Source organism: Ahaetulla prasina, chromosome 7 (assembly GCF_028640845.1).
Source record: "Ahaetulla prasina isolate Xishuangbanna chromosome 7, ASM2864084v1, whole genome shotgun sequence".
Taxonomy (NCBI): domain Eukaryota; kingdom Metazoa; phylum Chordata; class Lepidosauria; order Squamata; family Colubridae; genus Ahaetulla; species Ahaetulla prasina.
In genome coordinates this window covers 54,575,934-54,601,099 of record NC_080545.1, presented here as the reverse complement: position 1 = coordinate 54,601,099, position 25,166 = coordinate 54,575,934, and the positions used below count along the sequence as shown (strand labels likewise).

At 34.8% G+C, this 25,166-nt stretch overlaps 1 protein-coding gene across 1 annotated transcript in view; it reads left to right on the top strand.

Moving 5' to 3' along the window:
- PPFIA2 (PTPRF interacting protein alpha 2) overlaps window positions 1-25,166 on the top strand; it is a 216,266-nt gene that overhangs the window by 123,918 nt on the left and 67,182 nt on the right. The window contains exons 4-7 of the mRNA XM_058189560.1: window positions 1,978-2,079; window positions 4,209-4,373; window positions 8,200-8,274; window positions 22,551-22,667. Of these exons, the coding sequence (XP_058045543.1) occupies window positions 1,978-2,079; window positions 4,209-4,373; window positions 8,200-8,274; window positions 22,551-22,667 (459 nt within the window). The remainder of the gene's footprint in view (window positions 1-1,977; window positions 2,080-4,208; window positions 4,374-8,199; window positions 8,275-22,550; window positions 22,668-25,166) is intronic.

Genomic DNA, 25,166 nt, shown 5'->3' with positions numbered 1-25,166 from the left:
GCAATGACAAACACCCTGAAAGTTGAACTCCTAGTGATATGATTATTGCCTGCAGGGAATGTTTCTGAACCTTCTCTTCCGGAATCCCTGCTATAGTAAGATAGAGTTTGAAAGTATAATCTGGGCTTGACTATCCTCTGACAAAAGCAGTGTGTAACAAATCAGTTAATATGCCAGTCATCCTGAAAATTAGACCTTAGAGCAGAGGTCTTCAAACTTGGCAGCTTTAAGACTTGTGGACTTTAACTCCCTGAAAATTAGACCTTAGAGCAGAGGTCTTCAAACTTGGCAGCTTTAAGACTTGTGGACTTTAACTCCCAGAATTCTCCAGCCAGCTATGCTGGCTGGAGAATTCTGGGAGTTTAAGTCTACAAGTCTTAAAGCTGCCAAGTTTGAAGACCTCTGCCTTAGAATGATAATGAGTCTTTGGAAACTTCATATCTTTTCTTTCCCTATCCATGCAGAGGTGCCTCATTTTCTCATTGTGGGAGGGAAGTCTAACCATCAATTATTAGGTGCTGACAATGCTACCTATTAGACAAGCAGTACAGTTCTGTTCCCTTTGTTGACTTTATTGCATCTATATTGCATCTCCCATTTAGGGCGATTGCCATTACAAAAGTCTGCAGCTCCCTTGCACAAAGGCACAATTAAATTGGTTCCACTCCAACAGGTTCACTTTTTTTTCCTTGTTATTTTACTGTTCTAAAGCCTGATGATGAAATAAGACAAATCTTGGAAATGTTGCAGTTTTGGCAACTTAAATGTTGTTCTGGTAGTTAAGTATGGTAACTTTACAGGGTTTCTGCTACAGCAAGGAGATTGCTTTGGCTCATTAGATCTCTAAGATGGGTACTTTTGTATCTCTGCTCCAGCTAATGCTTCTTACCAATTTTACATCTTACGTTTCAGCCTACGTAGTGCCCTGAGGGTCTACTCTTAGCTCCTTCTATCTTCAGATTGGGGGCATTTGTAAAAACTATTATTATCCTCTTAGTTCAAACCTTTTACATTGTTTCTAGTATTGTCATATTAACGTCAGGGCCAGAATAAATGCTGACCCTACTGTCTCCCAGAAAACAACTGTCATCACCATCAGGTATACTTGCTATTCAGTCAGATTTGTGATGTAGAGACAACCATGAAAAAGAAAATGTTGTTCATCTATAACTATCGTTCTTTGAGTTGTAATTTGTGCATTCATATAAACCACCTTCTTGCCCATCTTTTTATATCTATGTTGGTGATATTCCTTGTTCCAAAATATTTATAATAGCGGGGAGCTATGAGTAAGTGGTAGGATTTTCTTTGTGAATATGTTATATCAGTCTGTTTTGTGCCCCAAATCACCTATTCTATAGCAAATTTCTGATGGAACTATTACACACGTGTAAAATGTATGTATGTATTTATGTATGTATGTATGTATGTATGTATGTATGTATAACTGCACACACCCATGGATGACCACTTGAAAACCACAAATATACTCACTAACTTTCTCATTTGCTAGGTATAAATCTTAGCCATACCAATCATACATCATGGTGCACTATTTAATAACTTCTCAATTATCAGTATTATTTTTAGATTTTCCCTTTGGTAAAATCTTTGGTATTATTTTTAGATTTTCCCATTAGCTGAAACTATGACATTGCTCAGCAAATTTTTGGATCCAGTAACCATGTTTATAAATTTGAGAATAAAGTTGGTGAAAGATTTAACAGAATAACAGCTATGGGGAGGTTTGCCCGGTCCTTTACCTTTTACTTTTTGGGAAAAGCTAAGACATAGTTACAGTGCTTTTTTAATTTTATTTAATTTCAAAGTCGCTAACAAAATGATTCTTAAAGCTGTGTGAATTTTTTAATCTAAGATTTCAAAAGCATTTCATTATATTAAATTTATCATTTTAATGAGAGATCGAAAAATGTTTATAATTTTTTTTGAAATAATGCATTTTTTTTAACTTTGTAGGAATTTGCTGCACTTACAAAAGAACTAAATGCATGCAGGGAACAACTACTGGAAAAAGAAGAAGAAATTTCAGAATTGAAAGCTGAAAGGAATAATACAAGAGTAAGTAGAAAACTACTTATAGCATTAACAGAAGACTTTTACTAATAGAGTTGAAATTATTGAAGAAATGTAATGACAGCTGTATTAGATCTGTACAGGTCTTGACAGAGCAAACATCATATTCTAAGGTAATGGCATTGCATTATTTTGTACTCTCTTTTTGAAAATTCAGATTTTTATATTTTTGAGATTAATTCTATTTTCAGGTGTTATCTTTTTGAGCCATTTTTAAAATAGATTTTGCTGAACAGTTTAAACATCATCTGGCTTTTAATAGTTGCCCAGAAATTGCTCAGTCTAGTTTTTGACCCACATATGAAATTGAATAGCTGACACCTGAACAATGATTGAGAAAATTGTGGCTGTTAATTTACTGATGTCATACAGCTTTTTAGTGATCATTGATTATGAAACATTTTGAACTCATGAAGTGATGAGTGTTCCCAGATAATTCTTAAGAAATCCAACTGTTCATAGTAGATAAGTTCCAGAAAATGCTAGTATACAATGGCTTATCTTCCAGAAATCTTTTAAAAGCAGTGCTACAAAATTAACATTTCTTTCCTTTTTGCTCATTTTTTATTCAATATTACAGAATTCTATATGAAATTTAGAATCAAATCCGTCATGAATAGAATTATGAAACCTGTTTCATTTGTGGGAATAGAGAGAATCACATCAAGTAATAAATAGATATCTTCTGTTCCAACAACTCAGCTATTAAACAAAATGGACACTATTTGAACAAGAGAGGGAGGGGGATTGCAAAGTTTCATTCAGATAAAGTTTTCTCATATAGTGGCTTGTGCCTAACTTTTTTTATTATTCTTTTTGTTTGCCCCCCTTCTGAGACTAAGAGATTACTTAGAGAAGCAATCTTCCTGAGCTGTTTTTTTCCATTGCTTAACTTATCCCTAAAAAGTGCTGAAGGCAAGCTCACTGACCTTAATTAGTTGATTAAAACCCTCCAGCTGGCTGGGACTGTTGCCTGAACTTAACCATATCTTAATCAGTTTCTCACTGAAGGCTTTTATTGTCAGGTACACAAAATTTAGTCCTAAATGTGTGCACTGGTCAGAAAATATTTTTTTATTTCCATTTATTACTGTTGTATTTGTGAATGGTCACGAAACAAGGGAGTTGCTAATTGACAAATGGCTGAAGTGCTTGATTAGCTGAAGGGAAACTCAGGTGCTAATCTTCCCATAGGAATAGAAGACATATGGATGACTTTACCGTGAATATCACCCTTCACTGGGCCAGCATAGTAGAACATAATGCATTCCCATCAGTAAAGAGTCCTTTATTTTAGAGGCTCCTGCTGATTTTGATTCAAGCTGATGCTTATCAGTTAAATGTTACCATAATCATAATATACTTTCACCTCTATTTATATACGGATTGGGGCTTTTTTTAGTTTATTTCAATTCTGTCTCAATTAGCAATATATTCATATTATTAGATTTTCTTAGTATTGTGATATAGTGAACTGGACTAATACCAGAGAGAATCAGATTCAAGTCCTCCATCAGCCATGGATGGTCCATCCGCCCAGGCGAGTCATTCTCTCTCAATCCAACCTTCCACATAAAATGGTTATGAGGGAAGGTAGAAATGTCAGGTACATCGCTTGAGCTCCTGCAGGAAAGATGGGATATAAATGTAGAACATAGAATAATAGAGTTGGAAGGGACCTCAAAGGATTTCTGATCCAATCTCCTGCCCAAGTAGGAGACCCTATACCATTTCAGACAAATGATTGTCCAGTGATGGCGCACTCACAGTTTCTGAAGGCAAGTTATTCCACTGATTGATTGCTCTCACCATTAGGAATTTTTTCCTGAGTTCTGACTTAATTTCTCCTCAGTTCTAAATCTCTCCTTAGTTCTAACTAACGAATAAATAAATAGCAAATAAAAATGAAGCACTTTATTCAAAGAGTTCCAATAATTGTTATGTACAGTTTATTTCCTGCTATCTTGTCTACACTGAAGCTTGGGGGGGGAAGTGTTATAAGGTTTACAATATTGGAAAACTTGCCACTTTTGTTATGGTTTTATTTAGGCTTTAGAAATACAGTGGCACTGAACTTTAGGTACTAATGAGCTACCTTTTTTATGTTGAAACAGCTGTTACTGGAACATTTAGAGTGCCTTGTTTCAAGACATGAAAGGTCACTGAGAATGACAGTGGTGAAACGTCAAGCACAGTCTCCCTCGGGAGTTTCCAGTGAAGTTGAAGTTCTGAAAGCATTGAAATCTTTGTTTGAGCATCATAAGGCTTTAGATGAAAAGGTACAGTATGGAAATAAATGCTTGCTTACTTTGCGTATTCTCTCTTTGCTTCCCCCGGGCTGAAGATTTGCTCCTCATCCTGTTGACATATGGAATGATGATCATTTCAGGATGTTATTCCCCACCTCGTCCTTTTTTGTTGTTGTTCTTCTTGAAATAGCAACAGAGGGGAAAAACTATATGCCAAACTGTTGTGCTGATCATGACAAGCCTTTATATTGAACAAATGTGATGTGCCCTTCGGTGAAGTCAGTGCCAGACCATTCAGAAGAACTAGCTTTACTGAGGATTTGTATATTCCTCATTTGTTTTCTTTTTTTTCCTCTCTCAAAAAGCAAACATTGAACTATTGCTACATTTTATGACTTTTGAAAATCATTTAGATATCAGATTTCACCAATTTACAAGAGTGGAGTCTTTTCAGATTATCTGAGGGGCATGTATTTCTCTTCCCAAGATTTTGAAAGAAAGTCCATACTTTCCAACATTTCAGATGTTTGATACATTTTTATTTTCATGATAATGATGGGGAAAAGAATTAAAATCCAACCTTTTTCTCCAGGATCTTAATATTGCATACGTGAAGATCTGTGTTCATTGTATTTCTCTGACAACAATCCTGTGAGGTAGGCTGATCTGAGAAAGACTATGTCACCCTAAATTAAATTAAATTCCACTTAATTAAACATTGCTTTAAGTGCTTTGTTCTTCTGTATTAATTTACTTTATTAAGAGCCTGCCTTCCATTGACCTTAAATCAAAGGGTTAATGAGGAATATTAAGTTGTCAGTTTAGTATCAACAATTTAAAATATACCTTCAATGGTTGCAGTAAATAAATATCAGATTATAGATTGCCTGGTGCCTGATGAGGAAATTAGATTTTAACTTTAATAGTATGACTAGCAGACCAATCTAGTTGAAATATCTTATTTTTAATGATAATTTACTATAAAAGAGTCACAATAAGAAAGTAAATGGTAGGAAAGTATTTCTCCATTTTGCATACTGTAGCATTGATTAAAATACGTTTTGCTTCCCACTTCCAATGTGCACTGCAGATAGCAGATACATCACATGCACAGAAAATTAAATTCTTAACAATTTGGGGAATCTTAACCAATAAAACTAATCCTCATATGAAAAAAATGTCCAAAGCTCTGAGCCCTAAATGCAATATCCATAGAGGTGATTCTGCTCATGTAGTGTTCCAGCTGGATAAAACTGTCAGAGTTTGTAGGTATTTCCAAATGAGTCAATTAACAACAGTTAATTAGTAGAAAACATATCTATATACCGGTAGTTGTAAAACTCTTGTTATGACATTGAACTGGGCAAAACAGTGCACAATATAGGTACCAATTGTTGAATCAAGATAACTTCAAATGGACTAATTTACAGAATTTGTCCAAAATCTGGGGAATGAAATTTGGGGAAATGGTGGTTGCTTCGGTATGTTGGCTGCTGCTGGGCTATTGCTCCAATCATATGATCTTTATTTTCAACAGTCCATAACAATTTCCCAGACAGTCTCACAGAGAATTATTAGATTATTAGAGGACTAATAAACTATTGAAAATAATTTTATTCCGCCATTCAAACAATATTACAAAGTCCCAGGAAACCTTTAAGTTTCCATAGTGATTAAATTTAAACTACGCAGTCAAAATTTGCATAATGTATTACTGCTGAAAATGGTATTTGGAGGCCAATATTTTTTCATAATTAAATTTCACTTTGCAAAACCAGAGACCCTCCCTCTAAAGCCACCCTCCATTAGAAAGATAGCAATGTGGTCTGTTCTTATAGCATTTTAATGAATAAACCACTAATCTGAACATTCAGCAAAGAATTTATTTTAGTAAATAAAAATATCTCCCTCCCCCAAATATATAATAAGCTTTCAGCATTCTTTTTAATAAGTGACAATCATTGTATCTTTAGTTCATTTATTGCTTAGTTAATTATATATGTTCCAACCTCAATCAAGACAGAATAACATATCAACCTACATAAGCAAAAGCTAAATTTATTTGTCATTATTTCACATAAAGATTTAAGAAAAAAATACATTCTTTTGTTGTTACGCTGTCAGTTAAATAAAATTCATAAAATTTGATAGGAAGCGCAATTTGCCATTTATAATTTTTTATAGAAAAGGATACTTTTGAGATTACAAAAATGAAATGCTTATTACTGTCAAAACAAAGCAGTCCCTGAACTCCATAGAAAAGCTAGAATATGTAATTTTTGTTAGATGAAAATGAAATGTCTACATTTAGGAAGAAAAGATAAAAATGCATATTAAAAAAACTATTTTGCTCATTCTCTTTGACATTGATTTGGATTAAACTAATCTGATCTGGGCATGTGTAAGCATCAGAGTTTAACACTTCCCTCTCCACTTGCTTTTCCCAGCTTGATTGGAGATAGATCAGAAACATTTGCTTGTATTTTGAACAACATTGTAATGTACTTGTTTGTAAGAACGGTGATGGTGCAGTAGTTAGAGTGTAGTATTGCAGGCTAATTCAACTCACTGCCAGGAGTTTGATCCTCACCAGCTCAAGGTTACTCAGCCTTCCATCCTTCAGTAAAATGAGGACCCAGGTTGTTGGGGACAATATGCTGACTGTAAACTGCTTAGAGAGGGCTGTAAAGCACTATGGAATAGCATATACAGTAAGTCTAAATGCTATTGCTATTACTGTATCTCAGCTGGGATTCTAGCTAGTTCTCTTTTCTGAAAAAGTCAAATATCATTATCCAGTGCTGAAGTTGTTTCTTCTGAGAAGTCATGTTTGAAACTAACATCTTTTTCCAATTTGACATTTTGAAAAACCATTAATTGAAAATGGAAGCAAATACTTCCAATCTCCTTATAGTCACAATAGAAGAGGAGAGAGGAGGATGAATGTGCTTCAAAAAACTACGGTATATTAACTGGTGTGAACAATTCAGAGCCATAGACAAAACCAAGTCTATTTTGTAATCTTCAGAGTTTGTTCCAAATACAACATTCCTCAAAAGTAATAATACAGTTTTTATGGAGAAAAATAATTGTTTGATAAATTCTAAAATAGGCTTAAATTGTGTTGTTGGTGTTGGTGTTGTTGTTGTTGTTTTTAAATAATCCCACCAAATTTATGGAAGGAAAAAAAAAGAGAGAAACCTGCCTATTTGTGTGATGTGGATTGGTAACAGAAATTGATTTTTTTTAAACTACAATTTAAGGCACCTGAATATAGATTGATGGTCCACTATAGTGGAAATCAACAGTCTTTCTCTGTATTGGTCACCTTTTGTTCTGGTTTTCCTCCAGGATCTCCTATACACGTTCCTTTCTTCAATTTTACCCTACAACAATATCTTATATGGTTAGTCACAAAGAGTACATATCTCATCCAAAGATACAGAGTGGCCATTTTATTGTTATCATGTTTTTATGACTTGTCTCTTTACACTTATCACAGTCCTGCTTTTCCTTCTGTTGGAAATAAGGTCTTCTAGAATACTAGTAATGTATTCGCAAAATCTACCTCGGAGGTAGAAATAGAGATGAGTAGAAAGGTTTCCTGGAGAAAGGATGGTCTACTGAAATAGTAAAATAAAATATAAATTGCAAAGTAAATTATTGAAAATTTATTCTGGAGAAGAGGAAGATGGATAAAGAAGAAATAGCAAATTCAGAATGGCTATGTTGATTGTTGATGGGGAAGAGTTGGTAATATCTAGATTCCATGTATATAGCATCTTCTCACTTTAATGATGGAAACTGTAAACTCAACATTAAAAAGAAATTGCTACATAATATATTTTTCTTCTAGGTTAGGGAACGACTAAGGGTTTCCTTAGAAAGGGTCTCCACGCTTGAAGACGAACTAGCAGCTGCTAATCAGGAGGTAAGAAAACATTTTATTTTGTTGTTAATTCTAAATGGGATCAAACATTTTTTAAAATAATAATTTTCTGGATTAGAATTATTTTAATTTGAACTTAATATATACATGTAATTTATAATGAATAAATTAATTTATAGGAATACTTTTTTTATTGAGATCATCTAGATACAAGCAATTGTGCTATGGGATGAACTTTCTAGTGGATGGAGTCTGAGTAACAGGATATTGGCTTGGAAAACTAAAAGTTGACTTGAAAGTTTAGAGATTTTAGAGCAATGTGAGCATCATTGGAGCAAAATTTGGCTTTGATTGTTGGTATACAAGCTAGTATGTGCCAGAAAATATCAGTGCTCCCCATCTCATTTCAAGGAACGTTGCTCCTATTGAGAAATGCCATAATGAGCATTGATGCCAATATTTGTAGACTTACCCATTGATAATTATTGTATATGGGAAATTGTGACTGAAATGTAAGAATGTAAGTGATAAAAAGAGTAACTAAATAAATCAAGGTATAGCAGAGTTTATGAATATATTTAGGGAAGTGAAGGTTTAGATTTGAATAAACTGGCTAAAATGTACAGAATTACTTATGAACTTTCAACCAGAAGAGAACAGTTAGTTGCATTTCAGCAGAGCAAACTAGTTTCAGTTTCTCTGCGCAGACTCAGAAACTGCAGACTAAGACACACCCTGGCGCCAGTCTGTCTCAGCTCCCAAACAGGCCTGATTTGTTGACTTAGTTGCTATGCCTATACATTGGCTGACCTTGTTACCATGTCTCCATTCAGTCCCCATTGGCTGATCTATTCCAGTCCATGAATATTCATACTCTGACAATTCTGAATGAATGGAATCTAGAATATTACATGACATAAATAGCTAGATGAAAGCATGACCAAACACACAGAAAAAAGTGATTGGCCCATTTAAAAATCCAGTAATGAATTAAAGTAGCATTTGTTAACACTCTGCTTAGGAAAATGTCTGTTCTGAAGATGTGTACACATGGAAAAGGACAGAATTGTTAATTAAAAGAGGCAAAGAAAATGTAACACATTTCAATAACTGTTATATGTTGTTCAAAAGAGTACAAGAGATTACAGTGAGCAAAAAAAGCTCCATAAGGAATACTTGGTGGTGACTTTAGAAGCATGCTTAAAGAATGAAAATGTCCCTGTATTTTTAATTGCAGATTATGTCATGCTCAATAATTCAAACCATTTGTAATAAGTGTTAAGTAGATTGATGTAACTGTGAATATGAATTACAAATTAATATATATTGGTCAAGATAACTTTGTTTGAAAATGGACTGAATAATAATAAATAAGTGGCAAGAAAAAATAGAGCAAGTAGATGAATCATGGCACCTTGATAAAATGTTTACTGAACATGAAAAAATGGAGAAATGTACGACATGAAAATATTTTTTAAAAATGGAACATCAAACAAATCCACTAAGAGTTTTTACTTGGCTCATAAATGACCAGCTCAAATTACTTTGGACACATTGTGTGAAGACCCAGCTCTTTTGAGAAGTCCATAAATCTGGGAAATATGGAAGGAAAGGAAAGAAAAAGAGGAAGACCAGCAGCAAAGTGGATGGACTCAATTATAGCAGCAATGGGTAGATTGAAACCTAAAGAACCAGATTGGAGAGAAAGATAATTATCTGGACACTAGGAGACAACACTGGCTTGCTACATATAACAATCAGTCAAATGCTGGTAGATTGATGGTGAGCAGAAAGTAGAGAAAATAGCATGCTTCGAGCCAATTTATTGTATCGAAGTAAGAACTGGGTTTGTCAGGAGAAAGATAAATGCAAATTAAATTTATAATTCTGAATACTTAAATCAATGAGGTGAATCAAGAAAGAACAGGGTAAAATGAATGGGTTCATTAGTTTGATCATTGTATGTCATAAAGAGAATGAACAAGGATCAAATCACAGAACAAGTGCCTGAAGGAAGAATCAATATATTAAGGGAGGTCTGAAAAAAGTAGTTAGTGGAGTGAACAAAATTCTGAAAAACAGGCAGGTGAAAACTTTAAAGGGCAGAGAAGGAACAAATGAATCAGTATAAGGACATGGTAGAAGCAAGGATAGTTTGCAAGTGCTGAAAGGTATAAGTATAGTGAATTGTATTGTCATAGATTATATTTCTTTTCCCTTTCTCTTATTTTACGCCTTTAATTTCTTTTTTATTATTATTTCTTATTCCTTTTCTGTACTTGGTATAATGTTGCTTACCTCAGAAGGAAACACCATAATGGTAATGTACTATGGCCTATATACTCTATTATACACTATAACTATGTGTATATTGTATGTTTGCCATGAGTTGAAGTAATCGTGTGTCTTTATAACATACAGAGGTCAAAAGAATACTTTTGACTCTTAACATTTAAAAAAATGTAAGTTGTTAAGTTCAAAATTTTGTATATTTTCTGCAGCATTAGTGTCACCCATGAAATAAACTATTGATTAATTGTCCATCCAGGAAATGCAACTGACATCAAGGCTGGGCAAGAGACAATTGATGCAATTATAGGGTTTTAGACAGAGGCTAAAAAGAGCTTAATAATTCCAGCACTGAGCTCAGAATTGGTCAGAGAATAAAAAAATAATTGGTCTGCCCCAAACAAGGGGGAAAAAAACTTTAGGGAGCTTAAAATAATTCCTCCAAAAACAGGCTTATTGTTCATAATTCAAGATCATCTCCTTCACTTGTAAAAAAAAAAAAAAAGCAGTAACATGTAGGGATTTGCTTAGGTTGCCCATAGAATTGTCCTAGGATCAATGCAAGAAACGTAACACAGGAGGAAAGCTCTGTTTGAACATTAATTTTCACATGCAGCTTCTCTCCCTAAAGAGTCATTTCTTCAAAACACTTCTTTGTTTCTGTAGGGAATAAAGCTGTAATAACACTCATAGAAATCATTCAGGGAAATTTATCTTGCAGAAAATAGTGCCAACGTTGAACTTAATGCTAATTTATAAATTAACTTTACCAAGATTTACAAAGCAGTTTTCCAAAAAGACACTGTTCCTTTTATAAAGCAGCAACTGCATAGAAAATTCTTAATTTAAATTATTTTACTCCATATATTAGTTAGCAAGGACTTTATTAAAACATTTTTTGAAACAAGACTTTTTCTTCAATGAGTTGAACATGAAGAATCTTGTTCCAGAACAAGATTATTCATAATATTGTCTGATGATGATGCCAGTCCACCCTTGCAGACCATCCATGATGCATGGAAGTGGAACTTCACAGATTGGTGATCTTCTGGGATTCACTTAACCTGGAATGTCTGCTATGAGACATATCCCTCATGACTCACTGCTGGCCTCTGACCCTTTGTGACTATTTATGTTGTGGACACCTCTCTTTTATAACTAATTTTTGGAGTGGGAATATCAGTTCCATGTTGAACTAAGGCATTGATATACAATACTTGTGATTTACTAAACCATTTATCAGTGAGAGATAGGAGAAGTCCAGTGGTTTCATTCATTTACCTCAGAAGGAACACTAGTCATCCATGAACATTTTTCCACCTTTTATTGTTTTAAAAACAAGTAGTAGTATTAAAATTACTAATAATATTTCAGTTTTAATTCAATTTTACTATCAAGGCTCTAAGAACCACTTTTTGATTTTTTCCCCTAGAGAATATTTTTCTAGGCGATGCCAAGATAAACATTTTTGAAAATGATTTAAATGTTTCAGAAGATGAGATTGTAAAGCAAAGGTAGGAAACCTTTGGCCCTTCAGTTGTTGTTGGACTGAATTCCTATCATCCCTGGCATTTGTAACTCTGTTTAGATTTGATGGGTTTTGTAATCTAACAAAATCTGAAGGGGTACAGATTCCTCCATTGTTCGACAATTATTCTCCTCTTTCTCTTTGCTTGTAGGTGTGTGTGTATGTGTGTGAGAGAGAGACAATGAGTATAGTTTGGGATTTAGGAGTACTATGGCAATCCATATATGGTGGGAAGTTTCATTATGACTTCTTCTATAATATGAATGCTGTTTGAAATTAATATAACAATACAATATAACAACAGAGTTGGAAGGGACCTTGGAGGCCTTCTAGTCCAACCCCCTGCCCAGGCAGGAAACCCTGCACCATCTCAGACAGATGGTTATCCAACATTTTCTTAAAAATTTCCAGTGTTGGAGGATTCACAACTTCTGCAGGCAAGTCGTTCCACTTATTAATTGTTCTAACTGTCAGGAAATTTCTCCTTACTTCTAAGTTGCTTCTTTCCTTGATCAGTTTCCACCCATTGCTTCTTGTTCTACCCTCAGGTGCTTTGGAGAACAGCCCGACTCCCTCTTCTTTGTGGCAACCCCTGAGATATTGGAACACTGCTATCATGTCTCCCCTAGTCCTTCTTTTTATTAAACTAGACATACCCAGTTCCTGCAACCGTTCTTCATATGTTTTAGCCTCCAGTCCCCTAATCATCTTTGTTGCTCTTCTCTGCACTCTTTCTAGAGTCTCAACATCTTTTTACATCGTGTGACCAAAACTGAATGCAGTATTCCAAGTGTGGCCTTACCAAGGCATTATAAAGTGACACTAACACTTCACGTGATCTTGAGTCTGTCCCTCTGTTCATGCAGCCCAGAACTGTGTTGGCTTTTTTAGCAGCTGCTGCACACTGCTGGCTCATATCTAAATGGTTATCCACTAGGACTCCAAGATCCCTCTCACAGGTACTACTATTGAGCAAGGTACCACATATGGTACCTGTGCATTTTGGGGGTTTTTTGCCTAAATGTAGAACCTTACTTTTTTCACTGTTGAATTTCATTTTGTTAGATAGTGCCCAGTGTTCAAGTCTGTCAAGATCTTTCTGTAACTTGAGCCTATCTTCTGGAGTGTTAGCTATTCCTGCCAGCTTGGTGTCATCTGCAAATTTGACGAGTTCCCCATCTATCCCCTCATCCAAGTCATTGAAGATGTTTAAGAGTACTGGGCCTAAAACAGAGCCTTGGGGTACTCCACTGCATAATTCCCTCCATGTGGATGTAATTCCATTGAGGACTACACGTTGAGTGCGGTTGGTCAGCCAGTTACGAATCCATCTGGTGGTGGTGCTGTCTAACCCACATTTTTCTACTTTATCTAGTAGTAGGTTATGGTCTACTTTATCAAATGCTTTATTGAAGTCCAAGTAAATTATATCGACAGATCCTCTGGTCTACTAATTTTGTCACTTTGTCAAAGAATGCAATAAGATTAGTCTGGCATGATCTGTTTTTGACAAACCCATGTTGGCTTTTGGTTATTACTTTGTTTGCTTCTAGGTGTTCGGTGATTCGTTGTTTGATTATCTTTTCCAGAATCTTCCCTGGTATTGAGGTCAGGCTGATAGGTCTGTAGTTTCCTGGATCTGTTTTTTTTCCTTTTTTGAAGATGGGAACTACATCAGCTCTTTTCCAGTCCTCTGGCAGCTCCCCTGTGCTCCAGGATCTTTGAAAGATATAGTTCAGTGGTTCTGAGATCACGTCTGCCGGTTCGTTCAGAACCTTGGGGTGTAATCCATCTGGTCCTGGTGATTTGAACTCGTCTAGGGTAGACAGGTGTTCACTTACCATTTTCTTCCCTATTTTAACTTGTGTTTCTAATCTGTTTTTTGTGGTGCTGTTTTTGATAGGTTGGATTGTTTTTTCCTTTTGTGTAAAGACAGATGCAAAAATCAAGTTAAGTATTTCTGCTTTCTCCCTGTTGCTTGTCATCTTCTTGCCACTTTCTCCCAGCAATGGGGCAATTGTTTCCTTGACTTTTTTCTTGTTTTTAACATGTTGGAAGAAGCTTTTTTTGTTATTTTTTACTTTTGTCGCTAGCCTTTGTTCATTGTGAGTCTTAGCTTTCCTCACTTCATCTTTACAGGCTCAGGCTATTTGCTGACATTCTGCCTTAGTTATTTGCCCCTCTTTCCACTTTTTATATTTGTCCTTTTTGTCTTTCAATTTGTCAGATAGTTCTTTATGCATCCATGCTGGTTTCTTTTGAGATCTGTTATTTTTCTTCTTCATTGGTATTGTGTTAGACTACGCTTTTATAATCTCACTTTTCAAAATTTCCCAAGCTTCTTGAGTCGTTTTCCCCCTGAGGATTCTCATCCATTGAATCCTTCTCAAGCGCTCTCTAAGTTTATTGAAATTAGCTCTCTTAAAGTCCAAGACTCTAGTTTGACTTTGTTCTACTACTTGTATTTGCTTAATGTCAAATTCCAATATTGCGTGGTCACTTGCTCCCAAGGTTCCTGTTGCTTCAACACCTTCTATCATTTCATCTCTGTTAGTGAGAATTAAGTCCAGTATGGCTGATCCCCTTGTTGCCTTCTCTACTTTTTGGGAAACAAAGTTGTCTGCTAGGTTTGTTAGGAACCTGTTGGATCTTCCACTTGGTGCAGAGTTTGTCTCCCAGTTGATGTCAGGGTAGTTAAAATCCCCCATTTCTACTGTGATGTGCTTCCTACATACCTTAGTTAGCTGACTAGCAAAAAGTTCATCTACTTCCTCTGTTTGGTTGGGTGGCCTATAGTATAAACCTATGGCAAAATCATTTTTCACCCCTTTTATATTGGCCCAAATACATTCAAGATGATTTTCATCATTGTTGTGCTCTATTTCTGTAGAGATGTAGTTATTTCTTATATATAGTGCAACTCCACCTCCTCTTTTATTTGGTCTATTTCTTTTAAATAATTTATATCCCTCTAGCTGTATGTTCCACTTGTGGGTTTCATCCTGCCAAGTTTCCGTAATGGCAACAATATCATATCTGCCCTCATTTACTTGAATTTCTAATTTACCCTGTTTATTCCTCATACTCTGTGCATTGGTGTATAGACATTTGGATTGACCTTGTGTTTACTGTCTACATAACCTGTGTTGTGCCTGACTGCCCCTACTTTCTTGCCATCTGTTGGTTTAGTGCACATGGTATGGTACTCACTATTAAATGCTTGGTTTTGCTTGATAGCAGGGCTGATAGTCTTACCCATACAGACATCTATGTTACATGCACTGATAACCCTTTTAATTTTGGATTGCTGGGGACAGAAATTTTCTGTATCAATTAATTCTCTGTCCCCACTGTTCAGTTTAAATGTTTATCCAGAAAATCTGTGAATTTATTGCTAAGTAACTCAGTCCCTTTTTTTGATGGATGCAATCCATCTCTTTTGTACAGTTTTTCATTGGACCAGTTGCAGACATTGTGATTAATAAAACCAAAGCCTTCCCTTTTATTATTCCCTTTGCAATTATTATTCCCTTTGCAATTATTCCCTTTGCATATGATTGAGTAGCTGTTTGGCAAATTATTCTAATTGTTTATTAGTTTTGATGAAAAAATTGAATTAGTCATTCTCTTATTAGAAGCTAGCCACTCCAAACATTACTTTAAAATTTCTGGTAAAAGTGCCCTATTAATGTGGAAAGATTTCTGGTTCTGGGGTCTGAACAGATGTACATTGCCTGGTTTATATAGAGTGTATATAAGGCTACCTAGAGATATGCCAGGTGGCCTTATGCTTTGTATGCTTCAGTTATCACAATTGACTTATCCATTGGTCAAACAGGCATGTTTTTTATAATATTTTGGTTAAAAATGTGAGGATCAGATTATCTTTTGGGGCCTTATCTACAAGTATATACAGGATGTATGGATACTTTAAAAATATTACAACATATACATATGGATAAACCCTTCCATGGATAAACTGAACCCAATTTTGGGGAAGTATTTTGTCCCCTAAAATTCTTGACCTATCTGCAAACATATATATTATATGAGAAAGAATACAACACAAAGCCACAGGAGTATGTATGTATCAGTACTAAAATGCATATAGTGTTAGTGGAATTTCCTGCATGGTGGTATGGAAAGTTTATGTTTCCTTTTTAATTACCTTCCTGAATTTTGTGCCCCGTCAGTATCACTATACCAAATTCCTAATAATTTAAATTGCTAATTTTAAAATTGTCACACCTCTGGGGATCTGATGTGACTACAGTCGAGTTAGGGGACTTAAACCTCTAAAAATAAATGAAATATAGTAAGGTGTTAATGGCTTAGAAAAGTGTTGATATGTGAAGCAATACTCCAAACATGAACTATATTATTAGGTTCACTCAAGTACTTTTTCACATAATATGATATAAAAATGCTTTTTGTATTTTGATATAGCACCACAGGAACTCTGCAGTACAACTTCAGTAAACTAACCTGTCAGATATTGCTTAATAAACACATAACTATTTAAAATACAGCAAATTTGTCTGCTAATGAAAAATTAATGGTTTGGAAATATACAGAGTCTAAACCTAGATACTGAATCAAGTTATAAATTTTACAGTTCTTATAAAGATTTTAGCTTTTCTCTAACAATTTTTTAATACAAATATAATACAATAAGAAATATAGAGCACTGTATTAATGATATGTATTAATCAAATGCCAGAGAAGGCATTTTCTTGCTGGGGTAAATTAAATTAAAGTTTGTTAATTTTTTGCCCCATATTCAAATCAGTTGTTACAAGTCTTCCTTAAGCAGCCTGGATAAGTTTTACCCAAGGCTTATCATGTTAACTAAATTATAAACAGAAATATATCTCATTATTTTTCCTTACTGAAACTGACAAGAAATATCATTCCTATTTAAAATTCCTCAAATTTCAAAATGTAAACATTAATATCCCATATGGTGTTTGTAGCTCAAGATTTTTTTCATGTAAAATATATTCTGTTTCAAGAACTCTTTGACTCTATGAAGCCATTTTGTCCATGGTGCCTCCACAATTTACTTCATTGCAAAGCCTTATCTTCATGTAGAAAAATAAAGAATACGTGAATAGCATTATAGGATTAGTTGCTGTCAGACTTCCAAAGTAAACTAGACAGAAAACATGACTTGATGAGCTAATTCTACTTTACTGTAAGGATACCTTAACAAGATCTTGCAAATCTGAAAGTACAAACTTCCCACCACCGCTTTTGATCCATTAGGATGGGTCCTTCCTAAGTTTCTTTTCTCTGACCATTAAGCCACTGCGGGCTCCTATCTCTCTTGTCTGATTGTTTCCTCAGCAGCACCTCTTTCCCTCCTCCCACAAGGTCATCCACACATTCTATTACAACAGCAGAGTAAAGATTTGCAACTAAATATGTTCATTTGAATGTTACATATTTGGCCAATAATCCTTGATCCCTTTCACTTGGCCAACAATCCTTGATCTCTTTATCCATATTAAGTAATTCACAGGAGCAGTCGAATCAAATTATAAGCAATTGGCAATTTCAAAAGCCTTTTGGTACAGTCTTGATAATATGTCTGTAGCTTACAAACACTATTTCCAAAATCAAAGTGAGTATGACTTTGAACTTTATGAAATTGAAAATCTATATAAAGAACACAGTGTTGTCTTAATTATTGGCATCTTCAAGATATTAAACACAAGGTGGAGGTCTAGCCCAAGAAATTTTATTCAGCCTGTATCCTCTATGTAGATGTACTATGTACTGTACATCTATATACTACATGCTCTACATCTATGTACAATTATGTAGCAAGCTGAATGGGTGAAGGTGAACAGAATTTGTGGGAGCTAAAAAGCAAAATGAAATAATACAGTAAATCTGCATCTTGATGAAGAACAAGCATAATTATTTTGCCCACAGTAAAAGGAGAATCTGTTAATTGGGAGGAAATGGAAATTGGGTGTTTTAAAATTAAATCAATTATAAATATTATAAACATCTACTAAAACCTTTTAATTATATTAAAAATCAAATTAAATCATTGTAGCATGTACTAGACAATTTAACTGGAAGCAATTTTCACTCGGTATAATTAGACTGACATAATTTAATGCTTTTTACATATGGTTTTAAATATGCTGTAATTAATGAAAAGAGCATTAGTCTATTAAGTGGAGAATAATAATAACTCTTCTGCTAAAGGAAGTAGTAGAGTGCTGGATTTTTCTAATACAAGAAGGCAGGCATCATTTTTGGCCTCTATGCTTTAAAAAAAACAACCAATAGATTGCTTCTATATTATGCATATCTATATTATGGCTTTTGTGTTGTTATGTCTCTTTGTACACTTTCCAGAGTCATTCAGTGACGGAGATGAGCAGTTTCCAAGTATACAAATAAATAAAATAAATTAATTTGTCTTAGCTTATAGAATTTTCTGTTCTATAAGGTAAATATGTGATTACAGGTTATAACTGAATGATTTGTTATAAAGAATGGTAGAAAAAAATGTTAAATATTCATTGGCTAAGAAACATAAAAAGAAAACTGTGTGAAAAGTAATCTTATAGTATTTCAGAGCCACATTATATATTGTGTTGCATCTTTGTGTTTAGAGCTCATCACAAATTGTTATTTCTTTAAAATCTGTTATAGTATTTCATTTCTTGGACTGAGATTATAACTAGAGTTTACTGAAGATTTAACTCATTTCTACATACTTTAGATTAGTGGGTTTATCCACCTGTCTCTTCTTATAGTGCTAAAAACCATGGTGGATAAAATAATGAGTAAAAATATGAGTTTGCAGTTTTTCCCTGCTACTGGCAGTTAATGTTTCCCCAATAAGAGAAAACTCAGTGTAATTAACTAGCAGTAATAGTAATAGTTGCCAGATTTAGCAACTTTGAATGTTCATATTAGATTATATTAACAGGAGAACAGATTCCAGATCTTGGGAAGTAATTACAAGTAGTCCTCAATTTACAACTATAATTGAGCCCAACATTTGCATTGCTGACCAAGACAGTTATTAAGTGAGTTTTACAACCTTTCTTGCTACAATTGTTATATGAATCACTGCAGTTTTTAAGTCAGTAACATGGTTACTGATGGTTGTTAAGTAATCTGGCTTCCCTGTTGACTTTGTTTGTTAGAAGGTCACAAAAAGTGATCACATGACCCTAAGGCACTTCAACCATTGCAAATACATGCCAGTTGCCAAGTTTCCGAATTTTGAACACCCTGCAAGAGTCATAAGTGTGAAAAACAGTCATAAGTAACTTTTTTCAGTGCTGTTATAACTTCAAAGGGTCACTAAATTAATGGTTGAAAGTTGAGGACTACCTGTATTGCCTAGTCATGTCCACCGTATGTTCTGTATCAAGAATATCAAGCAGTATATAATTTGTATTGTTCCTCAAAATTCACCTTCTATTTGTGCTTTTTAAAATGGATAAGAGCAGGTCTCCTGTTGTATCTCAAAGGCACCAAAGCACCATCTATATCCATCGCAGACAACCTGTAACACTTAGTGCTATAATTATTGCCTGCAGGGAAAGTTTCTGAACTTTCTCTTCAGGAATCCCTGCTAAAATAAGGTAGAATTTGAAAGTATAATCTGGGCTTGAATATCCTGATGAGGCTCAGTTGCGAGTAGGCCATGGGCCAGTCGTGGGCCACGGCCCACAGGTTGGGAACCCCTGACCTTCTGGACAAGCAATTGGAGTTCTGTTCAATTCCTTTGCTGACATTATTGCATCTATATTGCATCTCCCGTTTAGTGCAATTGCTGTTGTAAAAGTCTGAAGCCCTCTTGCCCAAAGTCACAATTAAATTGGTTCCACTCCAACAGGTTCATTTTTCCCCTTGTAATTTCACTGTTTTAAAGCCTGGTGATGAAATAAGTCCAATCTTGGAAACATCTCTGCAAGTTAATGTTGGTCTGGTAGCCAAGTGTGGTAACTTTACAGGTTTCTGCTACATGACCCCTGGACACTGCAACCGTCATAAATACATGCCGGTTGTCAAGCATCTAAATTTTGATCATGTGACCATGGGGATGCTGCAATAGTCATAAATGTGAAAAACTGGTTGTAAGTCAAAAGCTACCTATATTCAGCTTTGTTTTTCTTCTCCCCATTGGAATAATGTGATTGGCTCTAAATGAACACACAAGTCTAAAACGACATTGAAAAGTAGAGCAACTTCTGCAGATGGACTACAGTCCAAGTTCTAAACTGAAGGAGAAAAGATAGCACTTTTCAGATGCTGTATCTAATGTGTCATTAGACAGAGGGAGGAGCTACTGATTTTTCTGTTGCCCCAAAAGGCATCTGTAGAATCTTTGGTTGAAGCTATAGGTAAGAAAATCCAGAGTAGGAGAAACATTTTTACAGAAAGAGCTGCCAGCCAGAATTTGCTTTTACTGAGTGTCTTTAAACAGAAATTAGATGACCATCTGTCCAGAATGGTTTAACAGACCCTGCACTAAGCAAGGATTGATTTAGATGGCTTTTGAGTTTCATTTGAACTCTTTGATTTCATAAGGATATTAAAACTGACAATTAGTTTGGTCTATTAGTAAGGCACTGAACTAGGAGTAGAGAAATACAAGTTCTAGACCTTTCTTTGTCCAGCTAGGTAAAAGCAATGGAAAGTCATTTCTGAAAACGTTGCCAAAAAATCTTGAAGATTTATCTATGTAGTTGCCAGGAGTCAACACTGACTCAAATGAAAAATATGTTTTATGTGCAAATATATATACATTATATTTCTCATTGCCGGTTTCTAGGAAACATAACTGAGAATGCTGTTGCATTCATATTGTGCTTGCAGGTTCCCTTTTGGTTCCTATATGAACACATTCTGGTATTTATTTATTTTTTACATTTATATCCCGCCCTTCTCCGAAGACTCAGGGCGGCTTACAGTGTGTAAGGCAATAGTCTCATTATATTTGTATATTTACAAAGTCAACTTATTGCCCCTCCAACAATCTGGGTCCTCATTTTACCTACCTTATAAAGGATGGAAGGCTGAGTCAACCTTGGGCCGGGCTTGAACCTGCAGTAATTGCAGGCTATTGTGTTCTAATAACAGGCTCCTTACAGCCTGAGCTATTCCAGCCCATTTATAAGTCTTGGTCTGATTATTACTCTCCTGGTATTCTTAAGTCATAGATATGAAATAAAACAGATATGAAATAAAACTAACAAAACTAAATTGGCAGATTCTGCAGTCTTATTTAGCTCCGTCACATCAAGTAAGAGACTTCAGCTGAATTTGAGTTTCCAAGAATTTTGAAACAAAGCTTGGGACAGTGTCCAGAATGTGACCTTCTGTGTTCAAGACATTTACAACGCCTTTCAGCTTGAAATTTTTGTAGACCTCATCCGTATTTTGCATGCAAAATGGATATGACCTTTTCCAAGGATTAATTGTTGTGGCAATTTCTATTTTAGAATAAATTGTCAAGCTGTAAACCTGGATTCAGCTGTAAATCACAGGCCCTGGACTTCAAACACCTTAATTAAACTGAACTTGGATTTAATCTCCTGGATGTTCAAAATAGCCCAGTTAAATAAGAACTTTTCTGCTAATTAGATGAAACCATGCTAAATAGTTGCTTAGTTGCTTGCCATCTCATCTCCACAACTTGTTGCTTTTTTCCTCTGCCTGTCCCACTTTTCATTGGACTTCTCACAGTGCACTTCAAGACATTGAATCTGAACACTTTGGATTGTGACATAACTGTCATCTTTGCCTTTAAAACCTCTCACTCTTGAGTTAACTTTTACACAAATAACATGTGTTACTGAAATCTGAATTAAATCACATTTAATTCACATTTATAACATAGTAGAAATCTGTCAAATAATAAATTTGTTATAAGGCAGATACAGCTCTTTTATCTGTAATGTTAATTATCTGGGCAGTTAGTTAGATTCTAGTTTAAGAAATGTGCCAAGCACATTAAACCTCCATCTTGTAATGCATCATTTAAGCTGCACTTATTTAAAATTATGCACATTTATGTTCTGAAATACTTACATAAATTGCATTTTAACTATAAAATTTAGTATTCTAAGTCCTAAATTCAATGTGCTGGCATATCCTACTTCATGGCTTCATGGATTTTACTGCTCTCGTTGCACTGTGTCATAGAATATAATACAATTTGATGTGTTTTTTATATCTTTTTGCAATGAGAAAAACATCTGGCCTTCTTTATGTTAGTCAGTTACCCCAACAGCAAGCTACTAAGGCTAATGTTGAGGAATGCTGGGAATTACTAGATCTTCAATTTTTGGAATTCTTGCCACTGTTGTACAACATTCTCATTTCTTCACAATAAAATATCATATATGGAAAGTATAAAAATAGTTCAAATCACATTTTGTTTACCATTTTTGATCACATCATCTAGTTGTTGTGATTTATAAGACATAATGTAAATTTATGGTGTTTACTGTTTGGATTATAGATTATAGCTTTACGTGAACAAAATGCACACATTCAAAGAAAAATTACATCAGGAGAGGGACCACCTGATACAGAGCATATCAAAGGAATGGAGCCTGGACAAAAAATTCATGAAAAGGTATAAATTATATTTTCTGTCTCTCTTTTTCTTAGAGTCATCAGCGTTTGAAAAGCTAAAATCTCTTTGTTTATTAAGTTATCAAATAGCATAATTATAATAGTATAAATTGCCCAGAGTAGCTGGAAGCTTGGTGGCATATAAATTTTAGTAGTAGTAGTAGTAGTAGTAGTATTTCTTCAACAAATTTCCTTTATTTTTGAGACAAATATAATATGTTCCTGTTTTTAACTAAGGCAATGGTAAAGCATCAGTGATGGGCTGTAACCAGTTTAACAACCGGTTCTGTGAGCGTGCACTTTGCACATGCATACAGGCTTCATGTGCGTGCACGCCTAATGTGCTTGTACGCAGCATTCAAAATACAGCAATTTGAAACTCAACTGCTTACCTTCTAAGGCAGCCCCGGTAAGTAGAACAGTGGAGGTGTGGAAATCAGCTGTACCACACAAATCAGCTGAGTCAGAAAGAAGGAAATATAGGACAGGATAGGGCGGTGGCAGGTGGGTGGGGCCAGCTGATCTTTGGAACTACCAGTTCGTCTGAACTAGCAGCAGCCCACCATTATAAAGCATATTTATCCTGCATAAAGCTGAAGAACAGATACAACTGGGGGGGACCTGTATTGGGAACAGTTTGAGAAATGATGGCACATACACCAGATTTCACATTCAGTCCATTTTGCATGGACATTGTGATGTTGCATGCGTGTAAGAAACAGAGCTTGTATTATGAGATCCAGTTCATTGTTCTGATGAAGCCTGTAGAGTTTATGAATGCTTCTGGTTGCAATACATTTTTCAGATGATGTGCAGCATTTGGCCTTTGAGTGAAATATAATGTATTAATGGCATCAAAACTGAATAAGTTTGAAGCTCAGGCTTTTGAATAAGTTTGGATTATTTTCCACTGTACTAGGTCCCACAAAAAAACCTGCCAAATTCATAGACCAAAGTATGCAAGATGTAATCTAGGATTTTTTTTCACTTTACAGAGGTGCCTATTTTATTCCACTGTGGGGTGTTTTTTTTTAAAGAGCCACAAACCTTAGCACCATTGTTATGCTAAATTCAAATTTTCACTCCCTAATTATCCCCCTTGGGAACTAAACCAATTAAAGTGCTTCAAGGAAATTTTTCCAGTTACTAACTGTATCTCCAACATCAGTTTCGAAGTCAAGGCTGAACTTTTCAGAACAGAGGGAAAGATTTGGATTATAATGTTAAATTTTAGATTAAAATGAAATTTAACATCCATAGGTTTGATTTGTTTACGCTGGTTTCAATTTATAAATTTCTTCTTGGAGTCTAGGCTTCAGATGTATTTTCTCCAGAGGTACCTGTGGCCCTACAGTTGGAATGTTTTGTAGCAAACAACAGAAATGAATTGCCAAATGATTTGTCACTGCTATTGTTCTAAATCACTTTAATCTGGATAGAAATAATTGTTCCTTGAAAGCAGTTGCTTATTCAGTATAATAATTCTCAGTTGCAGAAGAACTAGCATATTGGCCAAGTACAATGCCTTATACATGGTGGTTTTATTTGGAACACACAAGAAAGTTCTGTATAATGAGAGTTTGCCCTGGAAGTTCTGAAGAGGTTGAATCAATAGAAAACAATGTCCTAAACTGTACATTCTGTAAAATTTGACAGCACTTCTTATTGCTCTGATTTTATGATCTTCCCATTGTATCTACGTTGTATCTATTTTTTTGCTAATTCAGATCTGAAGATAAATAAAAAGATGATCAAATTTTGTGTCATGACCTGTAAAATTAAACAATAAAAATGTGTTGCTGTCCTTTAATTGGAACAAAGCAGTGTCCTTAATTCTGAGATAAATTTGCTTTGTAATTTTTAGACTAGATTATCATATACTAATTTATATCATCTTGAAAATATGTGTTCAGGATCTGATCATTATTGGGATTTTGTTTGATTTTAATATATAAAATAATGTATATCAGATGCAATCTTTATCTGAAATCATTAGCATGTCTCATATTGGAAAGCAACATATAATTTTTTTTTCTCATTTGTGTAAGGATGTTAGGCTTTTTGCAATTAACTGCACAGTCCTTACAATGCTAGCAAACTATAAAACTATCGGGTGTCTGACACTATTAGGACTTTGGGTTAGAATTCTATTTTTATTTTTGCTACAAGGATGTTATTTCTAAAATTCTACTTGTAATAAAATGTGATGTATTCCACAGATCCGTGGAGGGTTCATAATGTGTTTTGATAACCAGAGGATAACATATTTTTTTTTAAAAAATGTTTTCTTACATAAAATAATTTCTTAAAGGAGACAAGAGGAAAAAAAGGAGAATGCTAACCAGAATCCTACATTTTCATGTGTCATTTTCAATAAACAGAGATCTCAGTCAGGATCTGAAGACTGGATTGCTTCAGTTATTTTTCTTCTTCATTTTGTTGCCTGCTTAGAAGAGGCTGCTTAAATGGCTCAAGTGGGAACTGTAGTTCAGCAATGCAG